At 43.7% G+C, this 17,483-nt stretch overlaps 1 protein-coding gene and 1 pseudogene across 1 annotated transcript in view; both read right to left on the reverse strand.

The window, feature by feature from the left end:
- The window catches only part of SLC38A6 (solute carrier family 38 member 6), a 206,297-nt gene that overhangs the window by 165,515 nt on the left and 23,299 nt on the right, over positions 1-17,483 (reverse strand). Inside the window, exons 2-3 of the mRNA XM_063947708.1 lie at positions 15,604-15,734; positions 2,387-2,460 (exon numbers count right to left, since the gene is read on the reverse strand). Coding sequence (XP_063803778.1) covers positions 2,387-2,460; positions 15,604-15,734 — 205 coding nt within the window. The remainder of the gene's footprint in view (positions 1-2,386; positions 2,461-15,603; positions 15,735-17,483) is intronic.
- On the reverse strand, positions 10,698-10,815 carry LOC134981777 (5S ribosomal RNA; annotated as a pseudogene).

Consider the following 17,483-nt stretch of genomic DNA (forward strand, 5'->3'; position numbering starts at 1 on the left):
AATTGGATGTCTCTTGTTACTGGCTAAGCCACGTTATGCATGTCTCTGGTCACTAGCTGAGCCACGAATTGGATGTCTCTGGTCATTATAGTTTGCAAAATTGTAAAATCTTTTGTCACACGCCATAGGCGGCGTTCACCGCGCTTACCCCTGCGTGTCTGCTGGTCTGTGTTGCGGCCTCCGCCTTCGTTGGTCCACGGGCTCCGGCGCCTGGCTGGCGCGGCTCCCGGCGGTTCTCCGGGGCAGGGGCGCCGCCATGACACCCGGCATCACGTGGGCTTGGAGCAGGTGACGTCATCAGACTGTTCCTCCAATCCAGCGGAGGCGGGAGATTCAAAAGCAGACGCCGGGCAGCGTCTTTTCCCCTGAAGTGGATGCCAGTGCTTCTGTCCTCGGCGGATCTCTCTGCAGCATACCCCAGTGTCTCCGGCATTTCCAGGTGTCAGTTGTTGCACAGCTTCCAGCGTTCCCAGCCGCTGCTGGGTTCCACTGCGCTCTAGTCACCAGTGCTTCTTGGAGTCAGCGTGGGCTGCAGGTTAAACGTCGCTCTCAAGTTATACAAGTCCTCAGTGTCTTTAACCACCGCTCTCAAGTTATACAAGTCTTCAGTGTCTTTAACCCTCGCTCTCAAGTTATACAAGTCCTCAGTGTCTTTAACCACCGCTCTCAAGTTATACAAGTCCTCAGTGTCTTTAACCCTCGCTCTCAAGTTATACAAGTCCTCAGTGTCTTTAACCCTCGCTCTCAAGTTATACAAGTCCTCAGTGTCTTTAACCCTCGCTCTCAAGTTCTTCAAATCATCAGTGTCTTTCACCACCGCTCTCAAGTTCTTCAAATCATCAGTGTCTTTCACCACCGCTCTCAAGTTCTTCAAATCATCAGTGTCTTTCACCACCGCCTATCAAGTTCTTCAAATCATCAGTATCTTTAACCACCACTCTCAAGTTCTTCAAATCATCAGTGTCTTTTAACCACTGCTCTCAAGTTCTTCAGTCACCAGTATCTTTTACCGTCACTCACAAGTACTTCCTGGACATTTCTCCATACACTCCTTCTCTGTTATGTGACATTGTGTTACTCTCTTCCTGCAATAAAGTCCTTTAATATTTTCACCAAGCTTTCCTGTCAGAGTCCTGTATGAGGAAGACCTATATCAAGCCATCCCTGTTCCGACCCAACTGTTGTTCCTCTCCCCTACCATCGGGAGAACCCCCGAGTTCACAACACCCCAACCTAGGTCAGTGACACCTTTGTTTATAGGTTCAAACAAACAAACATAATTTCTTCCCAGGAATAACACTTTTAGAACACACTGAAATAATGTTAAGAACAGTTGCAGTTGATGCTCTGACCAATAGCTGTTTGTGCCTGCGATTACGTATGTATTAAAGATGGCTCAGGCGTCTCAGTACACGCGGCCACTCTGCAAGGCCACAGCATTACTTGGAAGGATGATCATCACAGAGTCTGTGATCATTCTGCGTCTCTGCACACAGTTGCCAAGTTTAGCAAAGTCACCGGCAGGCGTCTCAATACAAATCCTGCCAGCTGAGACATTAGCATATTTTCACACAGTATCGCAGTTGCGAATGCATTAGTGTACAGCTCTGAATCAGGCACATAGTATATTCATCAGGAAGAGTCATGTTATGTGTAAAACAAAAAAAAAATGCTGATAATAAATATTCTTTGCATTTGATGGGAGTGTGAAGGTAAGACCACTTAATATATTATTTGTGGCAGTACACTCTAGCATCCGGGCGCATTCATTGCTGCAGGCGTGTGCTCCTCCACCCTTTCTCCAGATTCATGTATCACACCAGGAGCAACTGGGATCTTGACAGATTTGTTCTCAAAGATATTCTTAGGACACTAAGGGCCAGATGTACTAAGCCTTGGAAAGTAATAAAGTGGAGAGTGATAAAGTACCAGCCAATCAGCTCGTAACTGCCATGTCACATGCTGTTTGAAAAATGGAATGTAGGAGCTGGTTGGTTGGTAGTCTATCACTCTCCACTTTATTTGTTTTTTTTACACACCCCATCCATTCACCCATTTAGGTTGCGCAAGAGTGTGTTATTACTTGTGTTTGTATTGTTGAATTCTCAATGCATCAGTAATTATAATTCAATCACCACATGTACGCATTGCAGCTGGGACACATGCACAGACGATAATCACTGAAATGTGAGAACATAGCAACTATGAAACAGGACCTTTAAACACAAATTTAATTTGCTTAATTACGTTACGTGCAGGTTGATGCATATGCAGCAAGCAGGTTATGGCATTTGTGATATCTGCATTTAATAATCCTTAAAGCCTATGTAAAACTTTATCCTAAGCTACATTCTTCATACACTAACTGAGATTCTGAACAACTTACCGGTCTGGATGCATAAACGAAGCAAGAGGTGAATGGAGTAAGCAGCCAGAATGGCCACTATTGACAGCAGGACACTAAGAGATAAAATTAAAAATAAAATAAAATCAACTATTTTTTCTTTCTGTAAAGCTTGATGATTTCATAATTTAACAAGAACTCCTAATTAAAACAGACATTTCTGAAGGGGAAGCCATTTTGTGCTTGAAGGATTACACACACATGACTAATAGTGAAAAAAATTGAAAATACATGTATGAATAGTTTGTGTGAGGGTCAGACTGACAGTAGGGTTTTTATGACAGTCACCTCACAAAGCTACGGAAACAGTCACACACACACACTGCTGACCAACTTCCTCTTCCGTTATCCATTAAAGCTGCAAACTCCCTTGGCAGAAATTCATTCTTTGAACAGAACCAAAAACTAAACCAATATAAGTAGAGTGGATGCTACAGAACAATGTATACTGAACACTATTAACACACGAGATCGCTTTGCATTGTGTTCTATCTATATAATAATGGAGAATGGCATGTCCTTAGTCAGACGTCCTGTTACACACAATTTGCAGCTCAGGGCAGCTCTGTCAGCTGCAGGATATCACACGGAGGCCTCGGCCTAGCACCTGTATCCTAGCAACAGTAACTAGAACCCAATAAGAATAGAGATTGATTTATTTTCCCAGCATTCGCTGCACTATGTGTGTGGCTTTCCCACACTAACCCTCGGCAGCTGGGTGAGTTGTAGCAAGACATAACTGGCTGTGAGAGCTGCCGCACATTGGTGCTGAACAGCCCCAGTTGAAGTTTTGAGGAAATCGTCTGTCGTTATTACCACTCACACGTCGTTTGATAATTTGCTCAATTTGCAAATTCTCTGAATAGCGATCCATGCTGAATTAGGCCCACTGTTTCCTCACCTATCTCACTCCATCTTACCCCATATCTCCCTTTCCTTTCTCTTGGAGATCTGGATGGTTGACTAAAACCCTTCTTGAGATTCCATGAAATGTACTCCTCTACTGCACATAACTCTGGGATACAGAGAGATAACAACTGACCTTTGGATAAGTTTGTTCTAGGAACAAGGTCTATGGAGCAATCATAAAGCCAGTCTGGTGGTAGATAATCAGCTGATTTCTTACTGAAGACATCAGCAAAATCCTGGTAAACTTTAGGATTAACAGACCCACAGTCAGTTCAAATGGGCAATGGCAACCTTTAGAGCAATTGACTACCCATCAAATAATTAGTCTAGTCAATTGTTGTATTATTTTGGGTAACACCAAGGAAACCTTAATACCATAGTGTTAACAGGAGAATGAATTATATAAAAGGAAATGGACTCTGAGTGCAAACCTTCCACAGATGGAACAAAAGGAACAGTCTTGAACCCATTTGGCCCCCTGGTGGGTAAATTATTGTCCAACCTGACAATGGAGAAAATGTCTCCCCAAATGAATAGTGGTCAAATGGAAATTAGAGACACTACATGATGAATTAAGTTGCCTACTGCCCCCACTGTTGATCATAAATATTGACGTGGACACAGGGACATGGCAGCATGTATTGTCTAACTGGCAACTGTACAGAACTAGGAGCAGAATGTGGACAGTAAACATCAGAGGCTACCCTCAGTTTCTTAATTTATTTGGGTAGTTGTGCCCAAATAAATAATAGTGTTTTTACATACAGACTGTAGCCATCCTAACCATAGCCTGTTTACTGCCATCTAAAAGGTGTTCTAGTTATATCAAGTCTTGTACAACTAAGTTAAAACTATTTTTTTCCCCCTATGGTCTTTGCCAGGAAAAATTCAAATTTTAGTTTTCTGGGATGTTGGGAGAAACGCAAGTTGTAATTCTTTGCATGTTTATGCTTTTGTATAATTACAATAAAATCGAATTTAATTGTATTTGATGCAGCTGTATCTTTATGAATTTAACCTTCAGACAATTATTTTAATGCTATAGTGTTATCTAAATACTCTCAATAATGTAACTTGTTAATTTTATTTGCATTTCTCACTGCAATAATATTTGCCTCCGATGCCTTTCCATATAGCCACATCCCACTTAGAATTTTGCACTGTTTTATTACCATACCGTAGCTCATTGCCAATTTTTCACATGTGTATTTGTCAAGAACCATAGACATAACTCATGTCTTGCATCTCTACCTACTGCTACCTGTGTGCCTCACACCACCTTTAACATGTACCCCAATCTTCATTATATGCTTACACTCCCCAACACCATAAAATGTAACATTCACCATGTTACTGCAACCCCTTCAACCTCAATGACCAACAAGGTGATGGAGTTAGTCTCCTATCTACCCCCTCATGCCCTAGCTGCACCTTCCATGTTATCCCTTTGAACCCCCACGTTCCTTCTTTAAAGTCCATTTCATCTGCCATTAGAAATCCTCGACTCCAATAATGTCTCCATCTGACTTTCTCACTAATTTTTCTGTGACCTACCCACTCACTCTTGGTGATATCAACATCCCAACTGCCATTGCTACAACTACTGATGTCTCTAACCTCTCTCCAACCACTACAGAAACTCCTCCGCGAAATCTCCTTCTTTACTAACTTTGCCTTCCCACTCTCTGACCATACCCTTCTTTCCTTCTCCCTATGGCCGACCTCTGCAACCCCCTGTCCCTATTCACTCAGTGAATCCAAAATGGTATTGACCCTAATCAATCCTCTACCTCGCTAACATTTCTGACTCATCACACTTCTCTGGTTCTCCTCCGGTCCTTTTTTTGACTCAACAGTCAAGAGACCCTCCCTTGACCCTACCTCTCCAGTTACCAAGCCATTTCTGCTCCCTTTTGCGTTTAAACTACTGGAGCAATTTGTGTACAACCTTCTCATCCACATTTTCTCAGCTCCCTCTCTACTTGACCCTTTACAATCAGGCTTTCGTAGTCTTCACTCAAAACCACCTCTAATGATCTATAAGCTGCCTTTGGCTAAATGAAAGGCCCCTTCTACATTCACATCCTCCTTGATCTATTTGCTGCTTTTGACACAATCAACCACCCTCTTATCCAAAGGGCTTCACGGCACGTTTCTCTCCTACCTTTATGAATGTTCCTTCAGTGTCTCCACTTCTACCACATTCTCCTTTCCACTCACTGTCCTGGGCCCTCTGCATTTCTCTTTGCACCTCTCCTCTTAGTAAAATCATACACTCCTTTGCCTCCAATAAAGCCTCTTTGCTATTATACACAAATCTAACTCTACCGCTCCTGACTTCTCTCTTGCATTTGCAACTGGCTCTTTGTTATCTCCACCTGGCTGTTCAAATACCACTTCAAAATGAACATGGAGAAAATGAATTTCATCACCCCCACCCCCCAGAAGTCCCTATCCTTCCCTAGTCTCTCTCACTCTGTCCTGTTGCCAATCCTGCTGTCTTAGCATCACCCTGGCTTCCAAGACCCTCTCTCTCCTCTGCCTCTTCTTTGTAACATTGAAAAATACGGTCCTTGCGGACACAGAATGTGGCTAAAACCCTAATCAACTTCCTTGTAATCTCTGGCCTAGATCACGGTAACATTCTACTAGCTGGCCTTACCCACTCTTGGCATTCCCTTAAAAAAAAAAAAAAACACACATCATAAATACTGTTCTCTCACTTGTCACCTCACTACTCTTGCTCCCCATCTACACCAGAATCAGGGGCATAGCCAGAACTTTGTGGGCCCCATAGCAACATTTTGAAGGGGCTCCCGTCCCAATGCTTCTAGAGAGATATGGCGAAAAATTTATATAACACGTACCTTTGACAGGGAAGGTGGCCCCTCTCCGCTCTGGGCCCTGTAGCAGTTTCACTGCCTGCACCTATGGTAGCTATTCCCTTGACCAGAATCTAATAACATCACTTGTCTCTTGTACTATTGTTTTCTTCTCTGCTCCTTATAAATGTCCTTTGTTAATATTTTCTTATTATTTTTATTTCTACCAACTGACTTATGCATATGTCACAAATGACTGAAAATAGCATAAATATACGTTATGGTAAGAACTTACCATTGATAACAGTATTTCTCCTAAGTCCACAGGTTCCAAAGAATAACAATGGGATATGACGAGCGACAACGGATTTGCACCAATCAGTCAAAGCTTTCCGGCCTCCCAGCATGCAACGGGCCGTCCATATATCCCCGCCCGCTGGCTCAGGCAAATCAGTTGTATTCCAAAGCTCAAGGCATGAGCATCATGTAGAGCCCTAATCAGGTGAGAAGAACACACATGCACACCCTTCCATACAAGAAGGAAGAGGTTAATGAGTAAAAAGGATCCTCAAATCAGGGGCGTCAGGGGTGGGATCCCTGTGGAACCTGTGGACTTAGGAGAAATACCGTTATCAACGGTAAGTTCTTACCATAACATATTTCTCCGGCAGGATCCACAGGTTATCCACAGGAAAACAATGGGATTTCCCAAAGCAGTTTAGTGGTGGGGATGCTCCTGATGTCCAGGAGAATCCTTCGCCCAAATTCAGCATTGTGAGAGGCAAAGGTATCCAAGGCATAATGTTTTAATGAATGTGTAAACGGAAGACCATATGGCTGCCTTACATACCTGTTCTGTTTAAGCACCACATTGTGCTGCCCATAAAGGACCTACCTTACGAGTAGAGTGAACAGAGACATTAGCTGGAACAGGGAGAAATCAGCTTGAGAATATGCTTCGTCATCCGAAGTCATCTTGCCAGTGTCTGCTTACCAGCAGGCCATCCTCTCTTGTGAAATCCATAGGAGAATGAAGAGAGACTATGCTCTTCTGAGGACACTGGTACAATCCACGTAGATCCTTAATGCACGGATCACGTCCAGCGATGCATCTCCCGCAGAAAAGGCCCTGAACCTAAAAGGTTGGGACAACATATTCTTTGTTAAGGTGGAACTTACTTAAGGGGGGTACTCACGGAGAGATCCATGCTTAAAATCTAAGCAATCTGACTAGATTGCTTAGATTTTAAGCACAGATCACTCGTGTGTACCCCTCACAGCGATAGCGATGCGCAGCCCCGCGCATCGCTATCGCCGGTGCTAGATTGAGCCTGCATGCAGGCTAATCTAGCACGTTGCTCATTTCACCCGCTGGGTGAAATGAGCGGCCCCCCGTCCTCCCCCGCATCGCTCAGCACACATCGCGCTGTGCTGAGTGGGGGAGAGATGTGTGCTGAGCGGTTCGCTCAGCACACATCTCTCCAGTGTATACGAGCCTTTAGTCATCACCTTAGTAAGATAACCAGATCTAGTTCTGAGAACTACTTTATCTAGATAAACAATCAGAAATGGGGAACAATATGACAATATCCCCAAGTCTGATATTGTTCTAGCTGACACCCTAGTCAGTAGAAGAGACACTTTAGCTGTCAACCATTTATGATCCATATTATTTATTGGTTCAAATGGAGCAACTTGAAGGGCTTTCAGAACTAAACAAGTCCCACGGCCCTGTAGGAGAAACAAGGTTGAATGCGCAGCATACCCTGTAAAAAAGTTCGCACATCCTGTAAGTTGGTCATTTACTTTTGGAACTCTACAGTCGATGCCTACCCTTGCTTTCTCAAGGAAGTCATCCATTCCTGTCTGAAGGAATGCTAAGACCCTGGAAACTCTGAACAAATTTTAGGGTCCCATTCACCGACAGCACCTGGTATTCACAGATGATTCCCATGCAAGTACTCACCAGGACCAACACTGCATAGCTTCCAATATCTGGTGAGATAGGGCATATCCAGTGTGGTGTGGCTGTAGATTTTCTTTCAATGCACCAATGAATATAGGCTTGCCATATTTGGTGACAAATGCGAGCTAAGGAAGGTTTCCTTGCCCTGAACACTGTTGGAAAGTATCCTCTTGACCTCAGGATAGAGGTTTCAATGGGATCAGTACGAAATCCCGCTGGACGGGATCCCGGCGGTCGAAATACCGACACCGGAATCCCAACAGGGGTGGCAAGCGGAACGCAGCACCTTGCGGGCTCGCTGCGCTCGCCACGCTGCGGGCACAGTGCCTCGCTACGCTCGGCACACTATTTTATTCTCCCTCTATGGGTATCGTGGACACCCACGGAGGGAGTATTTCTCGGGATTGTGCCGGTCGGGATTCCGGTGTCGTTATTTCGACCGCATCCCGTTTCAATGGCCACGCTGCCAAAGACAGTCGATCCACATGTCTGTGATAACCAGGACCCTGCATTAGTAGGTCTGAACGTTGAGGGAGCAGAAGTAGAGCATCCATTGCCATTCTCTGCTGGTCTTCCTGTTTAAAACTTTCTCACCACCCTGGGTAACAGGTTATTAGCGGAAAAACCATCCGCCAGATGAAGGTCCTATCTCACCGATAAGGCATCCACAATGATCGTCCTGGGATCCTTTGTTCTTGACCCGTATGTGAGCACTTTGTTGTTCAACCAAGACGCTACATATATAGCCAAGATATATCTCTAGCAAGCACCTCTTGTTTACTAGAGTACGGAAGATCTCTGGGTGTAGAGCCCATTCACTTCCCTGAATGGTGTGTCGACTTGAGAAAGTCCGTTTCCCCGTTTAGGATTCCCGGAATGAGAACGTCGGAAAAGGTTGGATGATGAAGGCCTGCCCACTTAGGTATGTGATTTAACTTCATCACTTTTCGGCTGAGAATTCCTCCCTGATGTTGAGGTACACTACTGCCGTTGCATTGACCGAGCGGAACTGGACTGGTTTTCACTGAAGACTGTCCCGTGCCTATACCGGTTTTCAAACCATTATCGGTAGACAGCTGTTTGGGAACAAAATCTTCCTGACACTGATCCTAGTGTCAGAATCTTCCCAATCTGATATCAAAAGGATTTCCCTTTGCCCAGCTGGGATGTCTGTAGCCTCCAGGCTAACGACCTTCTTACTTTTATCCTAAGTACCATAGTCTGTCTTTATTGTCTGATGCAATCCATTAATACTTACAACACCTTGTATTCCCAGCTGGTCCCTCCAGGTACCAACCAGGCCCACACTGCTGATCTTCCATGTTCCGATGAAATCTGGGCATTTCCAGTGTGGTGTGACTGTAGATTCTTTTTGGTAAGAATCAGACGCTACAGAGACCTAGAGTGGAATTGTGCATACTCCCTCCTGTCGATGCAGATACCATCAAACCCATCCCCACATTGCTGCGTGAATGGATACCGTTTGACTTTATGGCGGGTCCTGAATCCTATAGTGAACCCTAGATATCTTGTTGCGAGGTAAAAAATTACTCTCTGCATACCTGATCCAGTACAGCCCCCAAGTGAGAGTCATCCGATGTGACAAAACTGGAGACGATTTTCCCAAAGTTATGAGTCACTTGCCCCGGCCAACACGTTATTGCTGTTGCCGATGACAAAGAGCAATCTTTGTGACTGTCAGGAAAAAGATGGTCTAGGTATGGGAAAAACTTTAATCCCTGTTGGCGGAGATAAGGCATTATTACCCCCATATTCCTGGTAAATACTCTGGGGACTGTGGCTAACCCAAAGGGTAAGGCCTAGAACTGAAAATGCTGTCTGGAGGATAGCAAACCTTGGATAACACTGATGGACAGTGGTATAGGAACATGTAGGTAAGCATCCTGTATATCCAGGGATACCATAAAAGCCCCTGTATCCATGCCACACATAAGGAACGTAACGATTCCACGTTTCCAAATGTATTTGTTCAGCATTTTAAGATTGAGCATGGGCCGAAATTACCCATTTGGCTTCCGACTAAAACCAGGTTGAAGTAAAACCTTGTCCTTGTTTGCTAGAGGAACTGGAATGACTATTCCTGACCGAAGCAAATTTCTGACCTGCTTCTTGCAAAGCCAGGCCATCTATAGCCGACACAGGCGGTTTTGAAGGCGAAAGCCTAACTAGAGATACCGTGCCAGATCTGTGTGACCTGAGGAAGTCGGCCCCCCAACCTGGGGTCTCCCAGGCGGAGCCCACACCATCAGCTGATGGTTTAATTTTTCTACAGCACCTGGTATTCCCCGATGGTCTCCCATCAGAGTACTAACCCGGTCCAACACTGTAGATCTTCTGGTAGCCCAATGCTTTCCTATCCAATCACACTGACGTGGGATTCAAACCTATGACAGGCTTCCATTGATAGTGTAAGACCAACACAACCTGTTAGATACCACAAAAGGGCCGAAATGCAGAACTTTTAGGTTTGAACTGTATGTGGAAGGATCCTGACCTTCTTGGAGTCTGCTATTGACTCCAGAATATCTGTCAATTCTTACCAAAAAAGAATATTTTCAGAAAAAGACAATGATTCCACCTACAGCACCTGGTATTCGCAAATGTTTCCCACCCAAGTACTCACCAGGCCCCACACTGCATAGCTTCCAAGATCTGGTGAGATTGGGCATATTCAGTGTGGTGCGGCTGTAGATCTTCCACGTACCCAGCTAAACTGCTCTACGAGCAGGTATAGTTAGGGCTGATGCCCTGGAGTAACTATTTTGGCCATATCCAATGCTTCCAAGAACACTGCAGTTTTTTATATGAGCCATATGAAATTCTTGCTCTACTGAAAAATCTCCTTCCATTGCATCAGCCCAGGCAACCACTGCCTTTGCCATTCAAGCTGAAGCCAAGGCTTGGCCTCATGACTGCCCTAGACCAGAAAAAATTGAAAGCAAAGCTAATGTAGATTATTCGTATCTACTTTAGGAGCCATCTCCCCTTTTTTAAACAATCCCCACCTGGAAGCAGATCATTGGATCTCCATTTCTTAGGAATTCTAACTTCTTACTGGGCGTAGCCCAAGCCTCTTCCATGATTTCTGTCAGCTGATCTGACCCTGGAAACTCAAGTTTTGGGATGTTTAAACACAGGTGCCTTGGTTTTTAACACAGGCTCTGCTGTATCCTCTAAGGATAAGATGGCTTCATTGCTTTAATTAACTCCACTATATTCGAGAGCTGAGACCTACCTCTTTTTCATATGATGACGTAGAATAAATTGGGCTTTCATCTTCTGATGAATCTAAACAATGTGTAGCCTGTGAGGGTGAATGTTTACTTACCACTGGTTCTGAGAAGCTGCTGCTGTATGTAAGGGCTAATAGTGTAACTCTATCCCTGGTACAGGATTTTGGAGGATTATCCATTTAACTTATCGGATAAAGATTGTGCAAAGATAGCCAAAGGTGGATACACTTGTACCTGTATCCTCCTAGTATCCTTGCTGAGCTAAAACATTATGCATACAAGCCATCCTGAACCAGATCATAAAAGACGGTAATACAGCTTCAAACATGGTATGAGTGTCCTCACCAATGCCGCTTTAATACATGATAATCAGCACTTCCACAGTGTACTACACAATTTTGTGACTATCACTTTAACCTTTTTTCTTTAAAATGATATCCATCCGACCGTACTCATGCACCAGAGGATCTGCAAAACAAACTGACAAACATACAGTAAAGTCAGCATCATACTAGCAGTCAGTCACAAGTTATACATTAATATAATAAGCAATATGAGTACATCATCAACTACAATAATACTTTAAGTATGTAGGGGAACACATTTACTGAATCATGTTTAAGATATGTAACGTATTCAGACGCAATGCGACAGAAACAACAGTAATGGTATACAGGCTCATATGCAATAGGCACTTATCTAACTATTCATACTCAAAACAGTAGATAGAGATTTAGTGCTGTATAGCCCGTACTCAGTAGAGTGGGATACAGGGAGACTCGCCTCGCTTCCAGGATCGATCAATACGTTAGCGAACGCTGAGTGAATCCAGACACTACTAGTGTACACTGCCGCTCCATGAACCTATAATGAACACAGACGCTCCGTGAACACAGACGCATCGGTCACACAGCTGCCTATGCTGCGACTGGGTCCCCTCGTGGTAGCGCTCAGTGAACACAGACGCACTGGTCACACAGCCACCTATGCTGCGACCAGGTCCCCTCGTGGTAGCGTCTGGGACGGAAGCGAGGAAACAGTTCATGGCGGGAGACTCGGCGGAAACTGGTCCTGAACCGGGGGGAGGGGCGACCAGGAGAGCATCTGACTCCCCCTGCTGACATCAACCCTATGGATCAAAGCCTCATGCTATTCCTGGTGCCTATGATCCCTAAGGCCTAGCGCTGGTGCACCCGCGGTGGCAGCCGCGTCAGTGTCTGTTTGGTAGTCTCCTCCCAAAACAGTGCGGCTGTGTCCATATTCCATCTACTAAGCGGAACCGATGCCTTACCTTCTCCCCGTGCTCCGGTTACAGCCTGGTAACGTCTGCTGGACCTGCTAGTATATCCAACACAGACGCCCACCGAAACAGCACTGTACTCGTGGGTAAGCGTTGTCGTGACCCGGCGGAGAATTGTTGCAGCGACTCTTTCTAAGCGTATAAGTCGTTGTTTAGAAAGATGGCTCAAAAAAACCTAGTAAGGCTATAAAAATAACATAAGAAAAGCTTGGGGCTGCTTAGAAAACCAGCAGCCCTCTGACCATGGTCCGGCTCCTGCCGCACCAAACAAAAAACTGATTTGCCTGAGCAAGGGGGTGGGGATATATGGATGGGCCCGTTGCATGCTGGGAGGCCGGAAAGCTTTGACTTGATTGGTGCAAATCCACTGTCGCCCCATCGTATCCCATTGTTGTCCTGTGGATAACCTGTGGACCCTGCCAGAGAAACAACCATTTCTGCTGTATATGAAAGGATAAAGAATAAGCATGTGCAGTAATAATTAGTGTCTCAATCTGGCAACTGGTAACTACATGTGTTGAATTGATTGTAACATAAAAGACAATTGCTGAAAATTTAGGGATTCTGCAGGATTGTCTTTAGAAAACATGTAACTGGTACAATGTTTACGCACAAAAAAAAACAGGTGGCCGGTTAGTGCTCTGGATACGGCTGGAAACTCCCCTGAACTAGGAAGAGAACAAATACATCTTCTATGTTATAAGACCATCTGGATGTCTTTAGTTATGCAGCACTGGGTAGGGAAGCAGTCACACCAGAACAGAGGCAATCAATGGAATGGAGTATAGCGTTCACACTAGGGTGCTGATCAGTGAGCAGGGCATATATTAATTTTGAAGGGCAAAATTTCAGATGTGAAGTATCGCTACGTCTACAGTAGCTGTAGCAATATATCTGGTCTACAGTTTTGCCCTTCAAATTAAGTACTGACAGAATCCAATGTCACTGCTGAACGACAGAAGCCACTCTAATAACCAAAGAAAAGATGGCCACTGAAAACATAATCCAACAACAGAGAAGACACAGAAAGGAAGCCATGGCACAGAAACAGAGAAACAATGTTTCTATGCCAACAGAGAAGCATATTCATGCAATCTGGGCACAATAATAGCTTGAATTGGGGGGGTGGAACAGGAAGAAGTCTGTACTGTTGACGCACTTGAGACAGAGTCAGTGGTATCATAAAAAATAACCTTTATTAGATATGTATTAAAATGAGATGTACATTTGTATGTTTATCCCAAACTCGCAGTGAAACATAAGGTTTAAAATCACACAACAAACATATATGTGAATAAAGAAGAATAAAGAAATGTGAATGAAAGATTAAAAGGCGTGTCCACGTGTGGTTATTTTTCTTTTTCAGTTCCACCTTCACAAAATTGTTCCTGTATATACCCAAATTGTTAGTATGAAACAATTTTGTGATATAGTATTACTGATGAGACTTGTCGTTCATGCACCATTTGCTGGATAGGGATTGATACTCAAAAAGGTCGTCCCCAAAAACAGAACTGTGGGGATGAATGAGTTTGGTAAAATTGACTAACCTCCAATTATGAAGATAATCAATTGTCAGGGATCATTGTATCTCTATGTCCCTTAAGGCCATATTCCCAATCATACTTTCATAGACGGATAATCTCAGTATAAGCAGTATAAAGAGATAAATCCACAAGCTCAGGATATTTTATACTTATTGTTATCCTGAGAGAAGAAGAAATGCTCCAATTCAGTCATAGAGTCTATTTGTCTAATAAAATATTAACGGGTAAGGTTGCTTTAAGAAATATAGCAATTCTGATTGTCCTATGTAGCACTTTTCCTTTTGTAATAGCGATCAGGACCTTTTTGGTCTGGTTTTAGTATAAGCAATATTGCTTTCCTTAGAGATATAGCAATCTCAAATCTACTGGAAAGCGAAAATAATTAATAGGATGGCTTAATTCGTCTAATTTCATATAAGCTAATGTTGACGGGAAAGGTCGCTTAAAGGAATGTGTGTACACAATAATAGCTTGCAGGATCACACTGCAATATGCTATTACATCGATGGGGTGCATTAAAAAGAACCTGCAGGGATGGGCTCCTTTCGGAGTTGCTGGGGCCATTTCTACGGAGGGTTCCAGGAGAACCCTCTAGAACTATAAACGCAGTGATTAGCCCGTTAGCTACATGGGCTCCCGCCATCTTAAGATGGCGGTAGCTACAGGTATCAATCTCTGGAACATTTTGCATTCCAGAAATTGATAAATCTGGCAGCATCGGGGGATGCAACTATCAGTGGGAATGGAGGGATCGCAGCGGGTATCGGAAATGACTGCTGCGATCCCTCCTTTATACTTTCAGGGGATACTAAAATATTTTGGGGACCTTGCAGAGTTGTCTGTCTGTGCCCCTGGGCCAGCCACTACAGGTGCTTGGCCAACCATTAGAGAGGACATAGCCTGCAGATAATTTGAAAACTACAGAGCATGGTCAGGGCCCCTTTGTAACTTCTATATATACACATGAAGTTACCTCAATATACTTCATATAAATTGTAACAATAAAGATAATGCAGTATGGTCAACCAGATTATGCGCTGTAGTGAATACACCATAGTCCTGGGAATGCAGTATAATGTAGCCTATGTAAAATAATAAAGCACACTATATATGCCACATTAGTGCATTTTACATATGATAGGTGACCCCCATACACAAGTGTTTCAACTCAATGATAACTGCTTTAGGATTAGCAAAGGCCAAATACATGCAGGAGTCAGGAGATTCAGCAGAAATTATTGCCGTCACAATTACAGAGATTGTGACCCAGTTATTCACCTGGCCAGGTTCATCTCAAACCGTGAAAGAGAATCATTAATAATAACATATTATATCTAAACTAAAATAGCAATATCTGTTATAAAAATAATGAATTAAAATATACTAAAGAAAGAAAAATACCTAAACCCAATGATTCCGGTGTTGGCCATGGCGTATGATAAGCCGAGGATACCACTTCCCATGATCGCATTCATTAAATTGAACACGGAAAACCCGAAAGATGTGCCTTGGGATGTCCTCCTCTGTTCCCTCTGCAAAAAGTAATAAACAGATTTACTGAAATTAACATATTTTATGGATTATTTTTATTTCATTTTGAAGGAAAACAAACTTTAATTTCAGAGTATAAGCCAGAACAATAACCACTACGTAGGCCATCAAGAAAATACTCCTTTACAAAAATCCTAGGTGTGCTGCTGTCAATAAACATGCGACCATGGGGATTACATTTGCTTTAGAGTGGATTGTTTCACATATTTTAGGGCCCGGGATGGGTTGGGTGAGGATATGGACCATCTAATGATAGCTTACCCTTTTCAAAGCATATTTTGTTGCTTGGTATTACAATTAAACAAATAAAAGTTAGGATGGGAAAAAGTGCACTATTACACCTCTATAAATACAGTTCAAAATACCACCAGTAGAAGCCCACTATTCTCTTCTAATATACATTAAAGGTTTTACATGGGGTGCAATGGGTGCCCCAAGGAGTTTTTTTCTTGACATTTACTCTGTATTCTTAAGGGTCCTCATAAGTTTTCATGTCTTCTAGAAAAGAAAACACACAGGGAGAACATTTCATAGTGTAGTAAGGTGAATATGGTTAAGTTTCTAAAGAATGCACCCTTGTGTTCTCCTATAGGATGAAGAAATAGTGTTCAGGTATAGCCCCCAACATATGTGACCTGTAGAGACGAAAATAGGATTTTAAAAACCTACCGGTAAATCCTTTTATCTTAGTCCATAAGGGATATTGGGGACAGATTAGTATGATGGGGTATAGATGGGTCCAAAGGAGCCAGTGCACTTGAAATTTCTTCAACTGGGTGTGCTGGCCCCTCACCTCTATGCCTCCTCCTACAGCACAGTTATAGGTAAACAGTGCCCGAAGGAGAAATGACATACTTGAGAGAAGGAACATAACAACAAGAAGTGTGGCGAGATTTTCACACCAGCACACCAATAATAAGAATTTACTCACCGGTAATTCTATTTCTCGTAGTCCGTAGTGGATGCTGGGAACTCCGTAAGGACCATGGGGAAAAGCGGGCTCCGAAGGAGGCTGGGCACTCTAGAAAGATTTATGACTACCTGGTGTGCACTGGCTCCTCCCACTATGACCCTCCTCCAAGCCTCAGTTAGGACACTGTGCCCGGACGAGCTGACATAATAAGGAAGGATTCAGAATCCCGGGTAAGACTCTTACCAGCCACACCAATCACACCGTACAACTCGTGATACTATATCCAGTTTGACAGTATGAAAACAACTGAGCCTCTCAACAGATGGCTCAACAATAACCCTTTAGTTAACAATAACTATTTACAAGTATTGCAGACAATCCGCACTTGGGATGGGCGCCCAGCATCCACTACGGACTACGAGAAATAGAATTACCGGTGAGTAAATTCTTATTTTCTCTGACGTCCTAGTGGATGCTGGGAACTCCGTAAGGACCATGGGGATTATACCAAAGCTCCCAAACGGGCGGGAGAGTGCGGATGACTCTGCAGCACCGAATGAGAGAACTCCAGGTACTCCTCAGCCAGGGTATCAAATTTGTAGAATTTTGCAAACGTGTTTGCCCCTGACCAAGTAGCTGCTCGGCAAAGTTGTAAAGCCGAGACCCCTCGGGCAGCCGCCCAAGATGAGCCCACCTTCCTTGTGGAATGGGCATTCACAGATTTTGGCTGTGGCAGGCCTGCCACAGAATGTGCAAGCTGAATTGTACTACAAATCCAGCGAGCAATAGACTGCTTTAGAAGCAGGAGCACCCAGCT

The sequence above is a fragment of the Pseudophryne corroboree genome, chromosome 12, assembly GCF_028390025.1.
Source record: "Pseudophryne corroboree isolate aPseCor3 chromosome 12, aPseCor3.hap2, whole genome shotgun sequence".
Classification (NCBI taxonomy): Eukaryota; Metazoa; Chordata; class Amphibia; order Anura; family Myobatrachidae; genus Pseudophryne; species Pseudophryne corroboree.